The sequence below is a fragment of the Dendropsophus ebraccatus genome, chromosome 8 (genome assembly GCF_027789765.1).
Source record: "Dendropsophus ebraccatus isolate aDenEbr1 chromosome 8, aDenEbr1.pat, whole genome shotgun sequence".
Taxonomy (NCBI): domain Eukaryota; kingdom Metazoa; phylum Chordata; class Amphibia; order Anura; family Hylidae; genus Dendropsophus; species Dendropsophus ebraccatus.
Window position 1 is genome coordinate 17438841 of NC_091461.1, and position 23547 is coordinate 17462387.

Below are 23547 nucleotides of genomic sequence, written 5' to 3' on the forward strand. Positions count from 1 at the left end.
TGAAAGTGAAGGCATGACTGGAGTTGTAGTCTTGCTACAGCCATAGAGAGAAAGAATAATGGGACGTAGTGCACACTATACTTGACATAAGTTTTTTATCATAATATATTGCCCCTATTTCTCTACAGTGTCTGCTTCTAACAGCCTTCGGCCCCTGTCCCTGATTAGCTTTATGTTCATTAGTTAGAATGGGGGTGGGGGTCACACTTTAGGGTGGGTTGAGGGTAGTGAGTGGGGGTGTGGTTATCAGGCAGGGTTAGTTGGGGTGTAGTTAGTGGGGTGGGGGCAGGGCTAGAGAGGGTGTGGTTTGCAGGGGGCCCGCAATTTCTAAACAGCCCGGGGCCCATTGTACCCTTAATCCGCCCCTGGGTATCATATATGAGAGACTTTACTTATTTCTCAAGTACCCCAACCCTAGTCATGTCGGGCTAGTAAGCTACACGGTGAGGCTGCTGTAGGCAGGTAAAAATGTGAACCCTATCCACACTGGGTGTCTATCCTTCAGGCCCTGATAACTGAGAGGTGAAAAGACAGCAGTTAGGTAAGCACACTTAAAGTGTTGCTGTCATTATAACTTTCAAAATCTAAATGAACATTAGATGTGAGATAAAGCAAGATTGCTATATTCATTTATATTTTTTTTTTAATCATGTTGTAAAACAAAGCTGTACTTACCAGCAATCCAGGTCTAATCTCCCGAATGCAGATTTTCTGACTTGTGCTAGTTGTAAAAAAAGAGACTAAACACATGAAGTCCATCCAGTACAGAGAGTCACAGCTCAATGTGTCCATAATTAACTGACTGCCTCCTTTGTGAGCGCAGATGACCTGGGAAACACGGAACTTCCTGTATTTAGACTTTTTGGGGAAAAAAAGTCAGAAGACAGGAAGTGCCGTGTTTTCCATGATAACTAAAAGAAAAAAAATAATGAATGTAAATTGCAAGCTTGCTTTATATCACATCTACTGCTGATTTAGAAAGTTATAACGACAGGGACACTTTAAAGCTGAGAACTCTCAGACAATCACTGACTGACTACGACTGTTAAGTTTCCTTCAGGGTTGCCCCGACATCTAGCTTAGCCCACTAGGTGGGGCCTGTCACTCTGCACTTACAGGCTGGGTTCACACTACGTATATTTCAGTCAGTATTGTGGTCCTCATATTGCAACCAAAACCAGGAGTGGATTAAAAACACAGAAAGGATCTGTTCACACAATGTTGAAATTGAGTGGATGGCCGCCATTTAATGGCAAGTATTTGCTGTTATTTTAGAACAATGGCTGTTATATTGAAATAATGGCCGTTATTTACTGTTATATGGCGGCCATCCACTCAATTTCACCATTATGTGAACAGATCTTTTCTGTGTTTTTAAAGGACAACTCCGGCGGGACCCCCAAGAAAAAAAAAAACACAGACACCATACTCACCATCCCTCCGGTGACGATCGCCACTCCATTCGCCCGCCGTCCGCCTCACCGTCACCTGCGTCCGCCGTCCAGCGATGTCTCTTGCTTCCGGGTCCATGAGAGAGAAAAGGCTGCCAGTGTGCTTGCGCACCGGCAGCCTTTTCATTGGCTGGAGCGCATCACATGGCTTCCAGCAAGCTCAGCCAATCAGCCTTTTCTCTCCCATTCACTCTCAATGAAGACTCCGAAGAGGAAGAAGACCCGGACCGCCCCCCAGCTCTGACGTCACCCGTCACCAGATGCCGCCCGGGAGAAGAGGACCGTGATGACCGTAATAGGTAATGTATACATTCTTTAACTTCCAGGGTGGGGGGTCGGGGGTCGGAAAGTGGGGGAAGGGGGCCAGACCGGGTATTTAACCACATTACAAAGTTATATAACTTTGTAATGTGTGTTAAATAAGCCAAAAAAAAATTTCGCCGGAGTTGTCCTTTAATCCACTCCCGGTTTTGGTTGCAATATGAGGACCACAATACTGACTTAAATATACATAGTGTGAACCCAGCCACAGACAGCAGTAGACGGATGTACATGCCCATGGATTACCTCTCCCCTGGATTACCACATTTATGTTTGCCATTAATTGTGCAGATATGCGGCCATTACCTTTATACAATGTTATATCTTATATACCACGGTGATAATAATACTGATGGTCAGATCCTCACAGCTTTCCTTATACACATCCATCTGTATACAGAACTGCAGCTGCTCTGATAGTTATAAGAACTGGTCACTGATACGCAGCGTCCTGATGGTTGTTTCTCTACCCGGAACCTGAGTAACAAGAGAAAAAAACACGAGGAATGATGAGAAATTAGATGATCAAAAACTGATGATTTTTAAAGTTATAACAAGAGTGACACGTTAATAGAGAAGAAAAAGTAAAATGAATGACTTCAATTACAAAAGATGTATATCCAGAGACAAGGTCAGATCCTCACAGCATCCCTGACATATATCCATCTGTTGTTGTTGTTTTATTTTAGTTGTAAAATAATTAGATTTTTTAACTGTAAACTGGTTTGTGGGAACCTGGGGAATTGGTAGTGTACCACTCTGGCCTGTAACATAGCCGTGACACTACAACACCCAGCTAGCCCTGCACTATTACACCTTCTGCAGCCCTTCCAGCCCACCATAGTAGGACCGACCCAGGTATGAGATGTATCCACAGTGTGTGCTGGGGTCAGAGGTCACTTACAGGCTGCTGGTATATTGTTTTCCATCCACCCATCTCCAGCCATCTCCATCACGGTGAAGTCCAATCCAGTATTCATCTTCTGTCCGCTGGCTGAGAGTTCTGTGTATAAACTCCTAGAATATATAAAGAACATTTATTGTGTAGCAATGTGAGGTTACTTTCAGCTAGTCCTCCTTTTAAAAATAAGATTATAATAGACCGAGTGCAGTTTCTTCAGGCCCTTAGATAAAGAAGTCTCCAATGAGAACACAATTGTCCATCTTATTGTCATCAGACGCCATCTTGAACTTTGGATTTCACTCTGATTCCTGCTCCTCTGTGCTATATTCTCAATCCCAAGATGCATCAGCACAATATTATATGGCCGCCAGAGCCAGAACCATCGCTATCTGCTGAGAGAGAGAGGCCCCTCCTAACACGGCTTCGGCAGCAGCTTACACGGAGCACTGCCATCCACCCGCATCCATCTCCAAACTCTCCCAACTGCAGACATCTGAGCAGTCACCCTGATGTTTGCTCTGTGATTTTATCGAGTATATGGTAGATTAAAGAGTTAAAACAATATGTCCCCATCTGGTTTGTTAATTAAAAATAAATAAATAAATAAATAAATGCAGTTATACGGGGCTGACGCTATCTGACTTCATTAATTCCTATAGGAGATTATAAAAGGAATACACTCATACATGGACACAGAGCCCATACCTGCTGCTCCTTGTCCTTTATGACCAGTAGATCAGATCCCATCATCTTACACTGATCACGACTCTGCTCTCATCTTCTCTCTGTTACTGAGAGGTAATAACACTGATCTCCATGGAGCAGCCAGTGAGGAGGACACAGGTGACATCCTGCAAGATTTAGGAATAGTAGGAAACCATTTACCTTCCTGTTCTGTGTGTAAGGAGTAATGTGCCGTGTTATACAGTCAGGGGGTGGGAATCATTGAGGGCATCTATACCTAATACACCCCCTGACTATATAACCCCACCCACCACCTTATAGTCACTCCTATTATTTACATTAAGTGCACACCCACTTGACTATTAACTAAATTGACAAAGAAAAAAAGATTCACAAATGGATCACAAAGAGTACAGGACAATCATCAATGTAACAAATAAGATTTTATTTATTTAATCCATAGAATTTGTTATAAAAACATTAAAATGGAGACGTGGCAACAGTACCATACTCATAGGAATACAGTGGGGACAAAAAAATAGAATTGATATAGTTATATATTGCACATGCTCAACAATAGATAATAGATAGACAATACATGCAGCCATCAGTAGATGGCACCCAATTAATATAAAAAAAGTAAAGAAAAATAGATGAATAGAAATATATACACGGGCAATCTACAAAAATAAGCAGTGTTTGCGCCAATAGGTTCAAGTCATATAGCAAACAGATGCCACAAATAGAATAACAGAGAACGTAAAAAAACCCAATAAATTTAACAAAAAACTACCCGTGTTTCGCGCTGCTTTGTCAAGCAGATTGCATATGTATATATTTGTATTCATCTATTTACTTTACTTTTTTTTTATAATATTTGGGTGCCATGTCTGCATGTATGGTCATACACTTATATCTAATGTTGAGCATGTGCAATATATAACTATATGAATTCTATTTTTATGTCCCCTTAATGTATTCCTATGTGTATGGTTCTGTTTCTATGTCTCCATTTTAATATTTTTTAAAAACAAATTCTATGGATTAAATAAATAAAAGCTTATTTGTTACATTAATGATTGTCCTGCACTCTGTGTGATCCTTTTGTGGATCTTTTTTCTTTGTTGATTTGTATCTTTCATGCGTGAGGACTAGAGATGAGCGAACCGGGTTCGGGTTTGAGTCGATCCGAACCCAAACGATCGGCATTTGATTAGCGGGGGCTGCTGAACTTGGATAAAGCTCTAAGGTTGTCTGGAAACATGGATACAGCCAATGACTATATCCATGTTCTCCACATAGCCTTAGGGCTTTATCCAAGTTTAGCAGCCACCGCTAATCAAATGCCGAAAGTTCGGGTTTGGATGGACTCGAGCATGCTCCAGGTTCGCTCATCTCTAGTGAGGACGTGTTATTTTAGGCAGTTTTTGAGTATTTTTTTTTAACTAAATTGTCAAAATATAAATTCATAGATCTCAGGAATGGGAGGTCATATCAAGAAACTGCAAAAAAGTGAATACTCATTATGTCCTGGGCTATTTAGTGATATACATCTCATCTGTGGGTGGTGTGGGGTGGGGCTAAATTAAGCCATAAATCATTACAGGAGAAGTGTATGCGGGAGACCTGGAGGCCATGTGTTCTGGTTTCCCTGTATCTCAGTATCCATCAGTGCTGTATTGTAGGACATCGCTCTGTCATGCCTCCATCTATCCTGTAGTGTATTGTAGAACATCGCTCTGTGGTGTCTCCATCTATCCTGTAGTGTATTGTAGGACATCGCTCTGTCATGCCTCCATCTATCCTGTAGTGTATTGTAGAACATCGCTCTGTGGTGGCTCCATCTATCCTGCAGTGTATTGTAGGAACTGTCCAAAGCAGTATCAAATCCCCATAGAAAGCCTCTCCTGCTCTGGACAGTTTCTGACATGGACAGAGGTGGCAGCAGAGAGAACTGTGTCAGACTGGAAAGAATACACCACTTCCTGCAGGACATACAGCAGCTGATAAGTACTGTAAGATTTGAGATTTTTAAAATAGAAATAAATTACAAATCTGTATAGCTTTCTGGCATCAGTTGATTTGAAAACTATTTTTTTTCCTCTGGCGTACCCCTTTAAAAATAACAAAAAATTCATGTTTCACAATGGAAATGCTATTGAGTCGGCAAATATAATCAGTATACAACATAAACATTGTATCATGGGAATATAATATCCATCCAATGAAGTGAACAGGTGGATAGCTATAGATCTCCTTGTACTCACCTCCAGACATGTCAGTGCTGTTAGGACAGAGATCCTTCTGCATTGTAGAACAATAAGCATTAGTGAGTTGTAGTTTATAATCTAGAAGAGAAACCATAGAAGCTATTATAGTAATATCACCAGTGACAATGGCCGCGTCCTCACTACCTATAAGAGTCCGTACTTACAACGTGCTTCAATAATGCGGATGAATACAATATTGGCTCCTAGGAGGACAGTAATAATCACAGCTTTCCAGGAAGGAGTCCAGGACTCTGTGTTACCTGTGAGGAGTATAAGAAATGAGGAGTATACATCCATTATGTAATAATATAGACCCTCATCTATTAGCCGGTGTGAGGGGCAGCTACAAGGGGCATCTCTAGTGGGTTACACTGACCTCCTATTACAGGGAATCTGTCACCACCCACCACCCGCACACAATGTCACAAGGGGGGGGGGGGTGGATTACAGCATGGGAACAAGGCAGGTAGAAGGGGACTCTATGGCAGAGAAGCCCCGCCTCTGTGACACTAGCCACCAATGATAAAAATCTTTTTTTTTTTTTACGCTTTAGAAGCCACAGATATAACTAACAAAGGAACAGTAGATCTGAAATACGGCTGTTGCTCCTAATGTTACCTGTGTTTGCACAGGGGAGGATATCACTTTAAATTTTATGAGGAATACTCACCTGCCCTGCTCCCCTCCTCTGCAATCCGGATGATGCCAGGCCCCATGCCACTCATCACTGCCTGGTGACGTCTTCTTGCTGCAGGTTATTAGTGCAGATTATGTTTGTGAATAGAGATAAAATCCACAGCAAAATCGTAAACCTTATATTATCATTGTAGATTCAATGGGGAAAATCTATAACGAATCCTCAGCATATAATAACCTGACATGACATGAGGTAAAATCCTCACCGCAGGATGAACACTGTACAATGTATGAGGAGATTTCCTAATGTTTCATCCACATTACTGCTACTTTACTACAATCAGGATTAGGGCCTGTTCACACTGAGTAAAATTGGTGGAATTCTGTAGTGGAGAATCCCGCCTGCCTCAGTGTCAAACAGTGTCTCTATGGGAGGGCTCGCGCATCTTCGCTTCCTCAGCTCTCCGCTCAAAGAATTGACGTGTCAATTCTTTGAGCGGAGAGCTGCGGGAGTGGAGGCATGCAAGCCATCCTATAGAGACACTGACACTGAGGAAGGCGGGATTCTAAACAACTAAACACCAGAAAAAAAAAACGCGCCCCTGTAGATATTGCATTTCACATTTCTCCGCTGACACCTAAATAACATCTGGCTGAAGCAAAAGCCATGTGGCAAATATGCAATTTTTATTTTTTTTTTCTCCTCTGCAGGTTGATTACTTTTTGTTGCTCAAATAAAACCATATTAAATCTATTTTTTTCCCTAATTTAACCCATTCGAGCACCACGATGCACAGTTACGTTGTGATGCCGGTAAAAAGGAGGTCAAGTCCCTTTGGGTATTAGCTGGCACAGGCCAATTGCCTCGCTCAGCTATTCAGTTATTTAAATGCAGCTATCAAAACCGACAGCCACATTTAAATACTCAAAGGACCCCTCACCTGGTGGTCTATTGGCTGGATCTCTATGGTTTTTTTAAACATGAGGAAGAAAAAAACAAATGTATAAAATGCTGCAGAATGTGGATTATGGCTTAGGTCACATGTCACATTGTAAATGGATGGAATATTACTAATCTCATCACATCATCCCTGTCCGTGAAGCAGCAATGTGATCCACAGTGATTCCACAGGAAGATCCTCAGCAAAATCCACACAGAACACCTGTAGATTGTGCTGTGGACTCTGTGATGGGAAAGTCTGCTGCATGTGGACTGATGAATAAATTGCATTATTATATATAGTTCTTACCTGGTGTCTCCATGTAATGAGCTGTGTAATGTAATTATTATTATGCTGAAATGGGGTGTCAGTCTCCTCAGTGTACAGCTCCTGGGGTGTCGGTCTCCTCAGTATACAGCTCCTGGGGTGTCAGTCTCCTCAGTGTACAGCTCCTGGGGTGTCAGTCTCCTCAGTGTACAGCTCCTGGGGTGTCAGTCTCCTCAGTGTACAGCTCCTGGGGTGTCAGTCTCCTCAGTGTACAGCTCCTGGGGTGTCAGTCTCCTCAGTGTACAGCTCCTGGGGTGTCAGTCTCCTCAGTGTACAGCTCCTGGGGTGTCAGTCTCCTCAGTGTACGGCTCCTGGGGTGTCAGTCTCCTCAGTGTACGGCTCCAGGGGTGTCAGTCTCCTCAGTGTACAGCTCCTGGGGTGTCAGTCTCCTCAGTGTACGGCTCCAGGGGTGTCAGTCTCCTCAGTGTACAGCTCCCGGGGTGTCAGTCTCCTCAGTGTACAGCTCCTGGGGTGTCAGTCTCCTCAGTGTACAGCTCCTGGGGTGTCAGTCTCCTCAGTGTACGGCTCCTGGGGTGTCAGTCTCCTCAGTGTACGGCTCCTGGGGTGTCAGTCTCCTCAGTGTACAGCTCCTGGGGGGTCAGTCTCCTCAGTGTACAGCTCCTGGGGGGTCAGTCTCCTCAGTGTACAGCTCCTGGGGTGTCAGTCTCCTCAGTGTACAGCTCCTGGGGTGTCAGTCTCCTCAGTGTACAGCTCCTGGGGTGTCAGTCTCCTCAGTGTACAGCTCCTGGGGTGTCAGTCTCCTCAGTGTACGGCTCCCGGGGTGTCAGTCTCCTCAGTGTACGGCTCCTGGGGTGTCAGTCTCCTCAGTGTGCGGCTCCTGGGGTGTCAGTCTCCTCAGTGTGCAGCTCCTGGGGTGTCAGTCTCCTCAGTGTACAGCTCCTGGGGTGTCAGTCTCCTCAGTGTACAGCTCCTGGGGTGTCAGTCTCCTCAGTGTGCAGCTCCTGGGGTGTGCTGGTCACAATGCTGCTCATCCGGTCTATGGTAACATAATATTTCTAGTCAGGAAATGAGCGCAGTGGTCAGTAACCACATTCTGCCTTTACACAACAATTATAATGATTTTTATGGCTTTAAATGTCAGAGTTATAAAATCACTAGATTGTCCAAAGAAAAAGCTCTTTCACCTACTCTGACTTCTCAGTTGCGAAGATACGGTCACATTCAACCTGTGAGTGGAAATTGTAATGTGAGGGTGGCCTGACATAATATAGAGGCCATAGAGCTACTATTAGGTCTCCTCATTAAAAAACAACAAAAAAACAACAACTTTGTAGTGGGTTTAAAGCAGAGATAAATGCTGCTGCTGGTACCGAAACCTGGACTTTATATTGCTGTCACTACTTGGTCCACTACAATGATGTGTCTAGTACATGATGGATGGAAATTGTCAATTCCACTTGCTTAAGAAACTTAAAAAAAAAATTGAATAATATTGCCTTATAGTTATTGCCACTAGGTGTCTCCCTTCTTCTATAATTGTGGTCCACTGCCCATCACTACTGTGATTCTGTCTCAAACAACCATTCTACTAAGACAGAATGCAGATAGGACCTGTCCTCCCCTGTGGGCACTCCGGCTGTCACTCACCTACCAGCAAGAGGGAGCGAATACATGAGGCAAACCGTGCACACTCTTACAGCAGCTACACACAGTCACACTCCTAACCAATATTTTGGTTTTCATGTGATGACAGCTACACTTTCACCTTTTCATAGCTGAGGCCTCAAATAAAATTTCAACTTTTTTTCCCCTTTTTTTATTCCTTGGTCTCAACCTGAAAACACCCTGAGCCTTTTATATATAATATTCTAGCTGAGATGCTTTAATGTTGTAGATGTTATGAAAAGTGATCAAAACATGAAGAAAATAACTTTTTCTATTTTTTCTGTTCATTTTGAAGAAAGTTTAATCAATAAATAATTGCTACTCCAGAAGGTCGTTGTCTTATCCTCCTGTGCATAGTAGTGCTGTACAATGTTTTTGGAATAAATATTTTTAATGTATTGTATGCATATGTACTGTATATGCAAATGTTTGTATGTATATGTTCTTTAAATGATGTAGTGTAATTTGTAATGTTTTAGGTAATGACTGTTTTGGTTATTTTGGGGGTGGCAGGTAGCTCTTATTTCCACACACACCTTAAGGCCATGTTCCCACTGCGTAAAAAACTGGCCTTTCTGTGACCAAGCCGGTTCACAGAACGGCCGGTGTTTGTTAAGATCATCCCGGCTGGTACTGCAGTACCGGTCGGATGATCTTCCTTTGTGCTGAATTGGGATGCGGGCGCATCAGTGTGCACCCACACCCCAATTCACCATAGCCGACAATGGAGCGTGCGGCCGGAGGCGCACTCTCCATTGTGTGACATGTCAGGCTTGTACGCCTGCTATTTAATGAATAGCAGCCGCACAAAACTGACATGTCAGCTTTTCATGTGGACGCTACGTATACACTAGGTATACACTCCGGAGTGTATACACTCCAGCCAGAATTCCCTCTGCACTCCACATGAATTCAAAACTTACTTTGTGTGAACGTGGCCTAAGGGTGCGTTCACAAGAACAGGAATCGCAGCAGATTTGCAGCAGATTTGATGTTGCAGATTTCAGGCTGTGTTCAGTTATTTATATCAAATCCGCTGTACGGTACGTGGGAAGCTACCCTAAAAATGTACCTTTTCCAATAAAGCCCTACATTATTCCCAAAAAGTGATAAAAAAAAAACATACACCATTGGAATTGTTACATTAGTAAGAATCTATGCTAAAAAACTATTATGTTGTTAATCCAAACGGCGAACACCAGAAAAAATATATATACATCCATAGAATTGCTGATCAACTCCACACTCGATCATCAGTCTCTATCTGGCTGCACACCATCATCTAACACAATCATTCTACAGATGTACTACAGGTGCAGGATTATTTTTTTGCAAATTTCTTTAAAAAAAAGGGAGTTATTTATTTTGTTCAGTATGAGGTGATCACAGCGGAGAAGGCCACAGAGATAGTGTGTGTGTGTATATATATATATATATATATATATATATATATATATATATACTGTATATACATATTATACAGTCAGACAATATAGGGCTTATATATCACTAAACGTTGCAGTAATCTGTGACAATATACGCCGTATCTTGGTAATTTGGTCACATCCTCACAGCTTTCCGCAGACACATCCATCTTCTTGTAGAGTTGCAGTGGCTTCCATAATAATCAGATGTTTTCACTGATCCGCAGCGTCCTGGTGATAGTTCTGTTATACTGAACCTGAGGAAAAGAGAATAAAAGGAGAGGAGGTGATGAGGGGACATGTCCGTTTTTTCTGCAGGAATCCCAGCCAGAGTGTGTACTATGGGGGAGATTTATAAAACATGGTGTAAAGTGAAACTGGCTCAGTTGCCCCTAGCAACCAATCAGATTCCACCTTTCATTTTCCATAGAGTCTGTGAGGGATGAGATATGGAATCTGATTGGTTGCTAGGGGCAACTAAGCCAGTCTCACTTTACACCATGTTTGGATAAATCTCCCGCTATGTGTATACACTCTGGCTTGGATCCCTTTACAATCAATGGAATAACGGCCATGCTTGCAAATTGACAACTAGGCCCATTGTTTATTGAAATAATACTATGTGTGAACTTAGCCTTAAACCAGAACTACCTGGTGTTACCCATAGCAACCAATCGCAGCTCAGCTTTCAGAGTTTATTAAAGAAAGCTGGGCTGGTTGCTACGGGTAACACCAGTTTTGGTGTCAGTCTGTTGGATACATCTGGGTCACAATGACAGCTCTATCCGGACTCCTCTGCTGTCTCCTCGGTGTCATGAGGCAGGACCCCTGCATCGCCCAGAAGCTGCAGGGTTAGATACTGAATGTTATTGAGCTAAAAGCACTGGGGGAGCAGAGAGAGGTTAGCAGATCACCCCCTTAAATTAGTGAGAGGAGTCACTTACAGGCTGCTGTTATATTGTTCTCCATCCACCCATCTCCAGCCATCTCCATCAGGGTGAAGTCCTATCCAATGTAATTCACCTCCCCCATGCTTGCTGAGCATTCTCTGTATAAACTCCTGTAATATGTAAAGAACATTCATCCTATTAGATATATACATAGTTATGTAGATACAGCAGCCTGGGGCTGGTTCTCTATAATATCCTTATACTCTGTGCCCATACCTGCTGATCCTTGTCCTTTATTACCAGTAGATCAGATCCCATCATCTTACACTGATCCCGACTCGGCTCCCATCTTCTCTCTGTTACATCTGAGAAGTAATAACACTGATCTCCATGGAGCAGCCAAACAGGAGGACACAGGCGACAACCTAAAAATATAACTTGACACATTTTCTTTGCTTTATTGATGAGGAGCAGCTATCTGACATTATAAAATAATTAACAGGTGACTTGTTGCCCCTGGAACGTTCTCCAGGTTGACTTTCCTGGCCGCTTACAGAAACCATACACTGTATCAGATAGAAGGTTCTAGCAAAAAAAAAAACAACTGAAGACATTGGCTGTTAAAGCAGTGATATAGCCTGAGGCAGAGTACATGGCATTTAGTATTACTATACATAAGTGTGAGGATTATTTTGTACCCTTAATGTATCTATTCAGTAAATTGCGAATTATCCACACTGAACTTACAGAGGAGCCTTGTGCTGCTGAGAGGAGTAAGGGAAAACACATTTACATTTAAATAAAAAGCTTCCCTTACATCCTATCAGCGGCACAATAATAATGTCTCCGCCCTGCAGACTGATAGGTCAGATAAAGATAATAATAATAATAATAATAATAATAATAATAATAATAATTACAGCGTACTATAAGAAGAGCCCCCAAACTCCACCTACTGTATTTTTTTCTGTCCTACCAAGATAAGACAGGTGGACTTAGATCTGTTCAGGACATCCCTCTCAGGGGATCTTCTTACTACATCCCTATCATTATTATTATTATTATTATTATTATTATTATACTACAATATATTATTATTATTATTATTATTATTATTATTATACAATATAGTGTGTGACCATAGCCTCAGTAACATTAATATATTTGGGAACAAAAGGCCTTCTCACTATACGGTTCAATTGATATTTTTTTTTGCCTATTTCTTAAGCAATTTTTTGGCCCAAAAATGTGTGAACTTCCCGATGCTTACTAGTAACTTTTAGGTTATGTTCTCACTTCAGCAACATAGTGGAGAAAGGTGGGCATATAGTAATATAGACAGCCCCAAATAGTCTTAGAGAGTTTATATTATCGTTTTCTAATGTAAAGATGTAAAAACTTTTATTCATCTGTTTCCTTGTGATGAGGAGAGGAGAAAGATGATGGGTCAGAGATCTCCTTGTACTCACCTCCAGACATGTCAGTGCTCCTCACACAGAGCTCCTTCCTCATTGTAGAGCGCTCAGCATCAGAAAGCTCCCAAAGTTGTCTATAAACTGGAAAAATAAAAACATAATTACACACAGTGGTCAGACCCTTGTAGACTGTGAGAGTCTGTACTTACATGCTTCAATAATGCGGATGAATACAATATTGGCTCCTAGGAGGACAGTAATAATCACAGCTTTCCAGGAAGGAGTCCAGGACTCTGTGTTACCTGTGAGCAGTATAAGGAATGAGACAAGTGCATTATAAACAGATATCTTCGGTGTCATCTGAATAATAAATATTATCATTATGCATTATTAAAATCTTTAAACCATTCACCCTAATTATTTTGGCAAGAAAGTCACATTTTGTAGTTTTCCCAAAAATGTAAAATTCTCCAGAATGTGAATCAATTTAAACTAGATGTCCATTTCCAGGAAAAAGTACATAGAGCAGGAAAAGAGCGTCCCTTTAACCCCTTCCCGGCCCATGACATAGCCATACGTCATGGCTCTGACCCAGGCTGCTCTCGGCTGCTATCAGCAGCCAGTGATCATGGCTAATAGCCAGCACAGTCCGATTGACACACCCAGCTAATCAACCATTTAAATGTGACTGTCAAAAGTGACAATGGCATTTTAATGGATATAAAAGGCTATACCTGGTAGTCTAGTGGCCGGATCGCCATACCCCTCCTTCCCCCATCATGCCCCATCATGCAAGGTAAGGGGTGATCCATGATTCTGGTCAGGCCAGGATTGTAATCCCGCTGCGCGTATGTTAAACTCAGTGCCATTAACCCCCGCGGCCTGGGAACATACTGTACCTGCTGCACGCTCTGGCTTGCTTCCGGGGCTACCGGCATCTCCCGGTGTCAGCCAATCAGTGCGCTGCCCTGCCGCAGCTGGAGCATAGAGCAGGTACAGTATGCTCCCAGGCCGCGGGGGTTAATGCCGCTGTCATGTACATACTCACAGCGGGATGTAAATCCGACTGCAAGTATGTATTCTTATTAAAAGGCATAGGATCCACAGCGTATTTTGCTGTGAATATGCAGCGTAAAATCCCCTGCGGATCCATTACGTGAAATTGGCCTAAACAAAAATTTCTTAAAGAAGGCAAATCCAATCGAATCCAAGAATACTTAGCACACCTGTCACTGTCGAGAGTTTTGAAACACAAAGTGGTTCTGGCTGTGTTATTTGCAGAAAATCAGGAGAAGGAGAAGTAGAAGTAGGAGAAAGAAACAGGATTACAGTATAGGGCTTTTTCAATCACTATAATAATTTTAAGTTTTATTTAAAAATCCCATATGTAGACCAACTAATTTAGATTCTTATATGATTTTTTTCACGGTTTATATGATTCAATAATTCCGTTACTTTACATAATTCTTACCTGCTTTCTTCATGTGTTCAGTCGTGTAATATAATTCTTATTATTCAGCTTTTGGAGTGCAGCTCCTGGGGTTTGTTGGTCACAATGCTACTCATCCTGTCTATGGTCTCACAGTTACATTATGTTACAGATCAGGAAATGAGAGCAGTGGTCAGTAACCACAGTCCGTCCGTACACAGCAGGGAAGTCTGCAGGTTACAATGATTTATATGGGTTTAAATGTTAGAAATGTAAAATCAATAGATTGTCCAAAATGTTTAATATTTCACATTTACTAAGGAATGGACATTTTATGGGTGGAAATCCTATAATAGGGGGGGGGGGGGCTGAGTAGTACAGCAGGGGCACATCTAAGGTGATCTCTACTGTGGTTGGCTGACCCAAGGATGACGGCTCTATAACACGGAGCGATAATCTGCCGAATCAGGCCGAAGAAAATGATCATCAGAAGAACCAATTATCAGCTGATCGTTGATGTTTAAAAATCATTGTCCGCTGACTGCAAATTGCTACATATAATGGTGCTGATGACAGGGTAAAAATAATAAAGAGACCAAAAGCATGCAATTGCAAGAGATAATCCAGCTCCAGCCAGTGCGATAAAAATCCAAAATTTATTCACATGTAGAAAAAATACATAAATTTAAAAGACATGGACGTCCATACATGAAAACACCGACGCGTTTCAGAGTCTAAGCTCCTTAGTCATGGCTGACTTTCACTGAGTGAATGCTACTATATATATCCATTGATCATGATAGCACCTGGGGCTTGGTACCGCCCAAAAATGGGTTGTACCAAAGCCTCATCACAAAGCAGACTATGTGGCATGAATGGCAACACATATAAATAAGAAAATGAACAGAAAAAGGAAAAGAACAAGAACAAGACATAGCATAATAATAATAGAAAATTGACATTCCAGTACGTTAATAAATATAAGCGAGATCATTTTTCATATTAAGGCCTCTGGGGTTGCGGGTGTCCAGCTCCAGTATCCAAAACGCCTCTCTCAGATGAAGCTGCCTAGTCCAGTCTCCACCTCTTACAGGAAATTGTACCTTTTCTATGCCACATACCATAAGGGAGGAAATGTCCCCAGAATGGCAATTCACGAAATGTTTGGTGAGACCGGAGAAAGATCTATTTGAGAGGAGTCTGGAGGCCGCAGAGACATCCGAGATGTGTTCAGCGAGGCGTTTTTTCAACTTTCTAGAAGTACATCCCACGTATTGTAAAGAACACTTGGTGCATTCTGCAAGGTAAATAACATATTTAGTATCACAGTTAATAAAAGATTTTATGTTAAATTTCTTGCCATTAGCTGTAGATCTAAATATCCTAGATTTCGGAATGACTTTACATACAGAGCATCTACTAGATGCACAGGGGAAACAACCTTTAATGGATAACCATGTATCCTGATGTGTATCTGAAAGGACACTAGGGGACAGAACATTTGCTAAGGTCTTGCCACGTTTGGCTACACATTTTATGCCCCCAGACAATATAGAAGTGCAGTCCTGATCACTCATAAGAACCGGTAAGTGTTTATGAATAATATTACTGATGTTATGGAACTGAGCACTGAAAGGGGTAGAGAACACTAAAGGGCCTGTGGATTCCAATGTCTTTTCCCCTGATTGTTCGCGTGCAGATCTATCCTGTAAGTGATAGTCCCTACTGTGAGATTCTGCAATAGCCCGAGCTCTACATATGATACCTTCTTTGTAACCTCGGTTTTTCAATCTCATATGTAAATTTCTAGTGACCGTTTGGTAGGCAGTATCTGAAGAGCACGCACGGCGAGCTCGAATAAATTCGCCAATGGGCAAATTGCGTGAAACATGTGGCGGATGACCACTAGATGCGTGAAGGATTCCGTTGCCCGAAGATGGTTTGCGGAATAAGGATGTGGAAATACCTGTTTCATTAGCTGTAAATAATACATCCAAAAAGGAAATGCGACTTGAATCATGTTCAATGGTAAACCGTAAGTTAAAACAATTATCGTTCAAATATTTATGAAAATCATGAACATTGGCCACACCCCCTTGCCACACTAGGAGGAGGTCGTCTATATACCTGCCATACCAAAGGATACAATCCAGAAATGGATTATGGCAGGCATATAGACAAGTCTCCTCCCAGTGGGCCATGTACAAATTAGCGATGGATGGTGAACATTTAGATCCCATTGGGCAACCTTCAATCTGAAAATAATAACATGACTTGAATGAAAAGAAATTATGTTTCAACAAAAATTCCGTAACCACCAGCATGTATTGTTTTATTGGCTCTGCATAATTGCTGTACTTGTTTAAATGGAAAGATAGTGATAGTAAAGCTAGGTGGTGAGGAATGCATGTGTACAATGCAGATACGTCACATGACATCCATACACATGATTCATGCCATGGGATACGATCAGCCACAGCCAAAAGAGACTTGCTGTCTCTGATGTATCCAGGTATACGTGACACCAGAGGTTGCAAAAGGTTATCAAGCCATGAACATAACCGCTCACATAAGGATCCTACCCCAGAAATGATAGGACGTAAGGGGGGTGGAAAAATACCCTTGTGAACCTTGGGTAATGCATGGAACACAGGAGTGAGGGGATGTTCTACCAAAAGGTAATCATGTTGTTTCTGACTTAAGACCTGCATCTTTAAACCCATCAATAGTATACTCTTAAGTTTGTCTCTAACGATATTAGTCGGATTATAAGATACAGGTCTATATGTACGTATATCAGATAACATATGTAAAATTTCACGCTCATATAGCATACGATCCAATATGACCACAGATCCTCCCTTGTCCGAGTCACGAATCACTATGTGTGAATTGTGACTGAGATCATATAAACCCTTACGTTCACTGGGAGATAGGTTATCTGCATCAATTCTAGCCTGAGTTTGTAGCTCCCGTAAGTCAGCCTCCACTCTTTGTTGGAACAAATCCATGCCATCCGCACGGGATTGAATGGGGTAAAAGTTAGTATTAGGAATCCTCAGGCGATTAGACGTAGTGCTCACCTGCTGTTCCTCTTCAGTAGTAATGGACTGGAGGTCTGTGAGTAACTTCACCGTGGTCTGTTCCTGAAAGCTTAAGTCCAATGGAATAAAGCCGGAACCTCTGGGATTCAGATCCTGCTTAATAATAGGAACATGATCATTCTCTGGTATGTCTGATGAATGAAAAAAATGTCTCTTGACTGTTAGAAGACGTACAAATTTGTTAACATCTCTTAGTGTCTGATGAATATCAAAAACCGCATTGGGCACAAAATTCAGTCCCTTTGACAATACACTGAGTTGTGGTTTGGATAGGATACAGGCAGAGAGGTTATATACGTCCATTGCATCAGATGTGGAACATGCATTCAGTACCTGTTTTTCCTCGGTTGGCTCTTTCCTCCTTTTGTGGTGTTTCCTGCCAGCTCTGTGTCTCCTTGTCCGTTTTTTGAAGCCAAAGCCACATCCGATGTTGTCGGATTTTCAGTAGCAGACCTAGTATTAGGACGGTTGCCAGGATTGTAGTACTTACGATATTTTCTGGTCTTCCTAGGCTTAGTGTGGCAAGGGGGTGTGGCCAATGTTCATGATTTTCATAAATATTTGAACGATAATTGTTTTAACTTACGGTTTACCATTGAACATGATTCAAGTCGCATTTCCTTTTTGGATGTATTATTTACAGCTAATGAAACAGGTATTTCCACATCCTTATTCCGCAAACCATCTTCGGGCAACGGAATCCTTCACGCATCTAGTGGTCATCCGCCACATGTTTCACGCAATTTGCCCATTGGCGAATTTATTCGAGCTCGCCGTGCGTGCTCTTCAGATACTGCCTACCAAACGGTCACTAGAAATTTACATATGAGATTGAAAAACCGAGGTTACAAAGAAGGTATCATATGTAGAGCTCGGGCTATTGCAGAATCTCACAGTAGGGACTATCACTTACAGGATAGATCTGCACGCGAACAATCAGGGGAAAAGACATTGGAATTCACAGGCCCTTTAGTGTTCTCTACCCCTTTCAGTGCTCAGTTCCATAACATCAGTAATATTATTCATAAACACTTACCGGTTCTTATGAGTGATCAGGACTGCACTTCTATATTGTCTGGGGGCATAAAATGTGTAGCCAAACGTGGCAAGACCTTAGCAAATGTTCTGTCCCCTAGTGTCCTTTCAGATACACATCAGGATACATGGTTATCCATTAAAGGTTGTTTCCCCTGTGCATCTAGCAGATGCTCTGTATGTAAAGTCATTCCGAAATCTAGGACATTTAGATCTACAGCTAATGGCAAGAAATTTAACATAAAATCTTTTATTAACTGTGATACTAAATATGTTATTTACCTTGCAGAATGCACCAAGTGTTCTTTACAATACGTGGGATGTACTTCTAGAAAGTTGAAAAAACGCCTCGCTGAACACATCTCGGATGTCTCTGCGGCCTCCAGACTCCTCTCAAATAGATCTTTCTCCGGTCTCACCAAACATTTCGTGAATTGCCATTCAGGGGACATTTCCTCCCTTATGGTATGTGGCATAGAAAAGGTACAATTTCCTGTAAGAGGTGGAGACTGGACTAGGCAGCTTCATCTGAGAGAGGCGTTTTGGATACTGGAGCTGGACACCCGCAACCCCAGAGGCCTTAATATGAAAAATGATCTCGCTTATATTTATTAACGTACTGGAATGTCAATTTTCTATTATTATTATGCTATGTCTTGTTCTTGTTCTTTTCCTTTTTCTGTTCATTTTCTTATTTATATGTGTTGCCATTCATGCCACATAGTCTGCTTTGTGATGAGGCTTTGGTACAACCCATTTTTGGGCGGTACCAAGCCCCAGGTGCTATCATGATCAATGGATATATATAGTAGCATTCACTCAGTGAAAGTCAGCCATGACTAAGGAGCTTAGACTCTGAAACGCGTCGGTGTTTTCATGTATGGACGTCCATGTCTTTTAAATTTATGTATTTTTTCTACATGTGAATAAATTTTGGATTTTTATCGCACTGGCTGGAGCTGGATTATCTCTTGCAATTGCATGCTTTTGGTCTATTGGTTTTGGATGGGAGTCGGCCCATCTTCATCCGTGCTCCACCGAGGGTTGACACACACTGAATAAGGACATTTGGGTGAGCTGATTTTTCTTTTTGTATGTTGCCATTTTTAAAAATAATAAAGTTTATATTTACCTGCTCTAGACAGTTCCTGTCATGGACAGAGGTGGCAGCAGAGAGTACCAAATCAGACTGGAAACAATACAACACTTCCTGCAGGGCATACAGCAGGGGATAAGTACTGGAAGACTGGAGATTTTTTTTTTTTAATAGAAGTAATTTACAAATCTCTATAATTTTCTTATATCAGTTGACTTGAAAACAAATGTATTTCTCCAGAGTACCCCTTTATCCATTACTGTCACACAGACATATAGGATTGGCCACATTATAGTAATATTGTTCAGTGTAAACTATTGGTAAGTGTACTGACAGCCCTGACAGCTGCTCCCTGTGCACCTCAAAGAGCTAAAATCAGACTCCCCTCCTCCAGACTGTGCTGTCCTGCTCTGTGGAGATTCCGTCCTTAAGATGGCCGGGATGTGACCATGCCTCACCTTCTGCGTCCTCCATAGAAAAATACAGGCTAAGTGGTGTACACAGAAGGTTAGGGTCATATGCCTCCGTAATGGACAGAATCACCACAGAGCAGGACAGCACAGCCTGGTTACAACCAAATATTAAATGGGGTATGAAGAAAGTGGTCTTGTGGATTACACTGGTGTTTCCACATAAATCTTTTTTTTTTTCCCCCAGGATGCCATCTACTGCTAATCCATCCTATTTTTTAATTAAAGAGTGTGTTGTGCATAAAATGAGAGTCAGTGCAAATGGCTAATTGTTGTTATAAGTATTTTGCGCTGGGTTTAGATGTGTTAAAATTGGCACATTTGCTTTACTCCTCGGATGATCATGAGACATTTTTTACAAGCGTGCACTCCAGTGAATTGGGAAGGCGTGGTTCCATGGATAAATCTCTACCCAAACAGGGAGATGGCAGTAATGCTTATTAAGGTTTTTTTCTGAGGGTAATTTTTTTGTCCCGAAATGATGTTAGGGTGGCGGGTCCATTTTCTTTCACGTTTTCCAGATTTTTGGATCTCCCCACTTGGAATTGTGCCTAAAAAACGACCCACATCAATATTGCTGGATCCATCTTACTCAGAGAAAAAATCCTTAAAGAAACAGTTCACAAAAAAATATTATTGCCCCCCCCCCCCCCGGTAGGCGCTGACACGTATACTCTCCGCAGCTGATCGGTGTCCCATGGCGCGTCTTAGCTTCGGTCCCGCGGCTTGCTTCAGCCTCTGCAGTGAAGTCACATGCTTCCATACAGAATGCATTGAAGGATGTGAGGTCCGGCGTATAATCACAGGACAAAGAAGAGGAGTCACGGCAGAGGCGGGCGTGAGCGCTCGCCGGATTTGAACGTCACCGCGGGACACTGATCAGCTGCGGTGAGTATACGTGCCAGTACCTACCGGGGGGGGGGGGGGGGGGGGCAATAATAATTTTTTATGAACTGCTTCTTTAAAGTGCTGCTGTAAAGTGATCTGTAACAGCATTGCAGTGACATGTGACACCAGTAGATAGAGGAGACAACAGCAGCTACATGTGGAATGACCTCTTCACAGGTCACAGAGCGTGCTCAGTAATGGTTCACATTCATCTTAAAGGGACAGAGTCTGTCAATTGTCTTCTTTGTACATCATCTTGCTGTAAAGCATGTCACTAAATGCTGTTAAGAACAGTCCAGGCAATATGTACAAAATATATAATTGAAAAAATTACAGTTAGAAAATAGAAACAGATTTCAACTGGCAGAATTCCGCGGCAGAGAATACCCTCAGCCTCCCTGCCATAATGACAGTCACGTGCCTTCTCTCTCTGCGCTGAAGAATGAACATGTTCATTCTTCAGCGTGGAGAGACGGTGAAAGAGGAGGCGCGTAAGCCTCTCATAGACTGTCATTATGACAGGGAGGCTGGCGGATTTCTCTGCCGCAGAATTCTGCCAGTTTTGCTCCGTGTGCATGAAGCCTTGATGTTCCTTTAGTGATAAAGAAAATGGTATTTCTTTGGGAATTGAGTTTTTAGGTATTTTAATAGATGCTGAACTAAAAGAGTTTCGTTTACCAGAAGAGAAATGAGTTAGGTTTTTGGCTTCTCTTGATAATATTTTGTCTGTGAAGAAAACTACATTAAAGGAACTTCAATTGTTATTGAGCTTGTTTGTTTTTGGGTCAAGAATAATACCAATTGGTTGTATATTTTCCAGATTTTTTTAATGGAATCCCGTTTTTCTCATATTAGAATACTTAGATTGATGAAAGATAATTTGTTGCTGTGGAAAGATTTTTTTGTTAGTATTACGCTTAGGTGCAAATATATTTTAGGTGTAATTGTGTCAGGAACTTACCTGACCGCGCTCCAGCGACGTCCATCATGGCTGGAGCACAGCGCCGTCTTCCCAGCCAGGGCCGGGTTACGTCATGGAGACCCAACGGCATCCCTGGTTACCAGCGAGGCCGCGGGCTCCAGTCACGTGCAGCCGCTCAGCTGAGCAGAATAGTACTCAGCTGAGAAGGAATTGGCTCAGGCTGAGTGACAGAAGTTCCTGCCACTCGGCTTGCAGCCTCCACATGTGTCTGAGATCAGGACTCAGGAGTCCAGACCAATCACGTTCTGGTCCAGGCTCCTGGTCCTGTATTTAAAGAGCCAGCGGTCATTTCCTGATCGCTGGCTATTAGGTTAATACCCTGGTCCCAATTCCCCTGTGTCTATTCCTGCGAACCCCTTCCTAATTCCCGCTGACTGTTTGCCTTGTTATTTGACCTCCCGCTTGACCTTTTGACTATTCGATTGTATTGCTGATTTTGTACTGCGTTGCCCGTGTGGTTCTGACTTGGCTTGCTTACCATTCTTTATTATGTTTGTCTGTCTGTCCTGTTTCGTGTTCAACATACACAGTATAGGGAACGCCTTTGTGGTTGTCCGCGGCTGCTTAGGGCCGACTGAGGCAAGTAGGTAGGGACAGTGGGTGGGTTGAGACCTAGGGTCCACTGACAAATTGGATATGTTTTTTTTCCACTGGTCAGCCATGGTGTGATGTGTGGAAAGAGAAGGGGGTCTTGAAGAATTTTGTTCTGTAAGAACTCTTTCCTGTTGTGGTGTCATTAGTTATTTTGGAAGGAATGGTTTCAGAATTAGAGATTGTTGTTACATACCGATAATAAAGGTGTGCCATTCACTGTAAATTGGCCATTTATTTCTAGTGGTTGTGGTTGAAGTTCTACATTTCTTGACTCTTAGATGTTTACAGATTCTATCTGGATTACAGCTAAATATATAGCTAGTAAAGAGACTTTTATTGCTCTTTGTAGCACTCCCATTGGGACAGGTTTTTCAGGTTGGCCCTACAAGCAGAAAAGGAAGGGGGTAGAGATGAGTACGATCCAAGCATGCTCAAGTCCGATCGTTTTGGATTTAAATACAGGTGGCTGAAGACGTTGGATGAAGCCCTAGGGGTTCCTGGAAAGCATGGATCCAGGCAGCCTTATGGATGCATACAATCGGTATTCAAATGCTGAACGATCAGACTCGAGCCTTGTCCCTAGTTTCTATGGAACCTTATTTTGGATTGAATGCAGGCATCCCTATGAAGTCTTTAGACCTTTTAGACTCGGAGTCTAGAGGGTCAGCTTTCTGCAATAACTAGAAGGAATGGCATTTTGAGTCTGATATTGTTTTAGCTTTTTCCTTCTATGTGATCTTCATGAACAGGACTTAAGTCGGTCGGCTATAGCTAAAATATTGGCTGGTATGTATCTTCTCAGGTTGTGGGGAAGTCACCAGCCTAGGCTGGGTGAAGGATTTAACTGATAGGTAAATTTGATTAGCTATGAAATGTTGATATATATGTTTTATCGGTCAGTGTTTTTAACCCCTTATTATAACCCCAGTATTATAAAATACACAGCCTTATTTCTTCCACAATATGGTGTCTATCTTATTAATTGATTAAGACTTTAGCTATTTAAGTTTGGTCGGGTGATGGGTGTGATACCATGATTTGGGGCCAAGGCAAACTCAGC

The 23547-nt window shown here is 42.1% G+C and overlaps 1 protein-coding gene and 2 long non-coding RNA genes across 6 annotated transcripts in view; all 3 read right to left on the reverse strand.

Annotated features, from left to right (window-relative positions):
• LOC138798430 (killer cell lectin-like receptor subfamily G member 1) overlaps positions 1 to 23547 on the reverse strand; it is an 85877-nt gene that overhangs the window by 9046 nt on the left and 53284 nt on the right. For 2 of the 4 annotated variants that reach the window (XR_011364076.1, XR_011364078.1), the window contains 2 exons: positions 11529 to 11644; positions 2079 to 2249 (listed from right to left, as the gene is read on the reverse strand). Coding sequence is in view for 1 of the 4 variants with exons in the window: in XM_069978885.1 (XP_069834986.1) it covers positions 10721 to 10841; positions 11529 to 11644 (237 nt within the window). In the remaining 3 variants the exon portion in view is untranslated. Of the gene's footprint in view, positions 1 to 675; positions 722 to 2078; positions 2250 to 10388; positions 10842 to 11528; positions 11645 to 23547 lie in introns of those variants that run through there. The other 2 variants (XR_011364077.1, XM_069978885.1) reach the window with 2 other exon arrangements.
• Positions 5230 to 7701, reverse strand: LOC138798431 (uncharacterized). The gene is made up of 4 exons (XR_011364079.1): positions 7517 to 7701; positions 6301 to 6378; positions 5795 to 5890; positions 5230 to 5708 (listed from the first exon to the last, which is right to left on the reverse strand). It is a non-coding gene; the product is annotated as an uncharacterized lncRNA (long non-coding RNA).
• Positions 12936 to 14543, reverse strand: LOC138798428 (uncharacterized). Its single transcript, XR_011364075.1, has 3 exons — positions 14361 to 14543; positions 13099 to 13191; positions 12936 to 13030 (listed from the first exon to the last, which is right to left on the reverse strand). It is a non-coding gene; the product is annotated as an uncharacterized lncRNA (long non-coding RNA).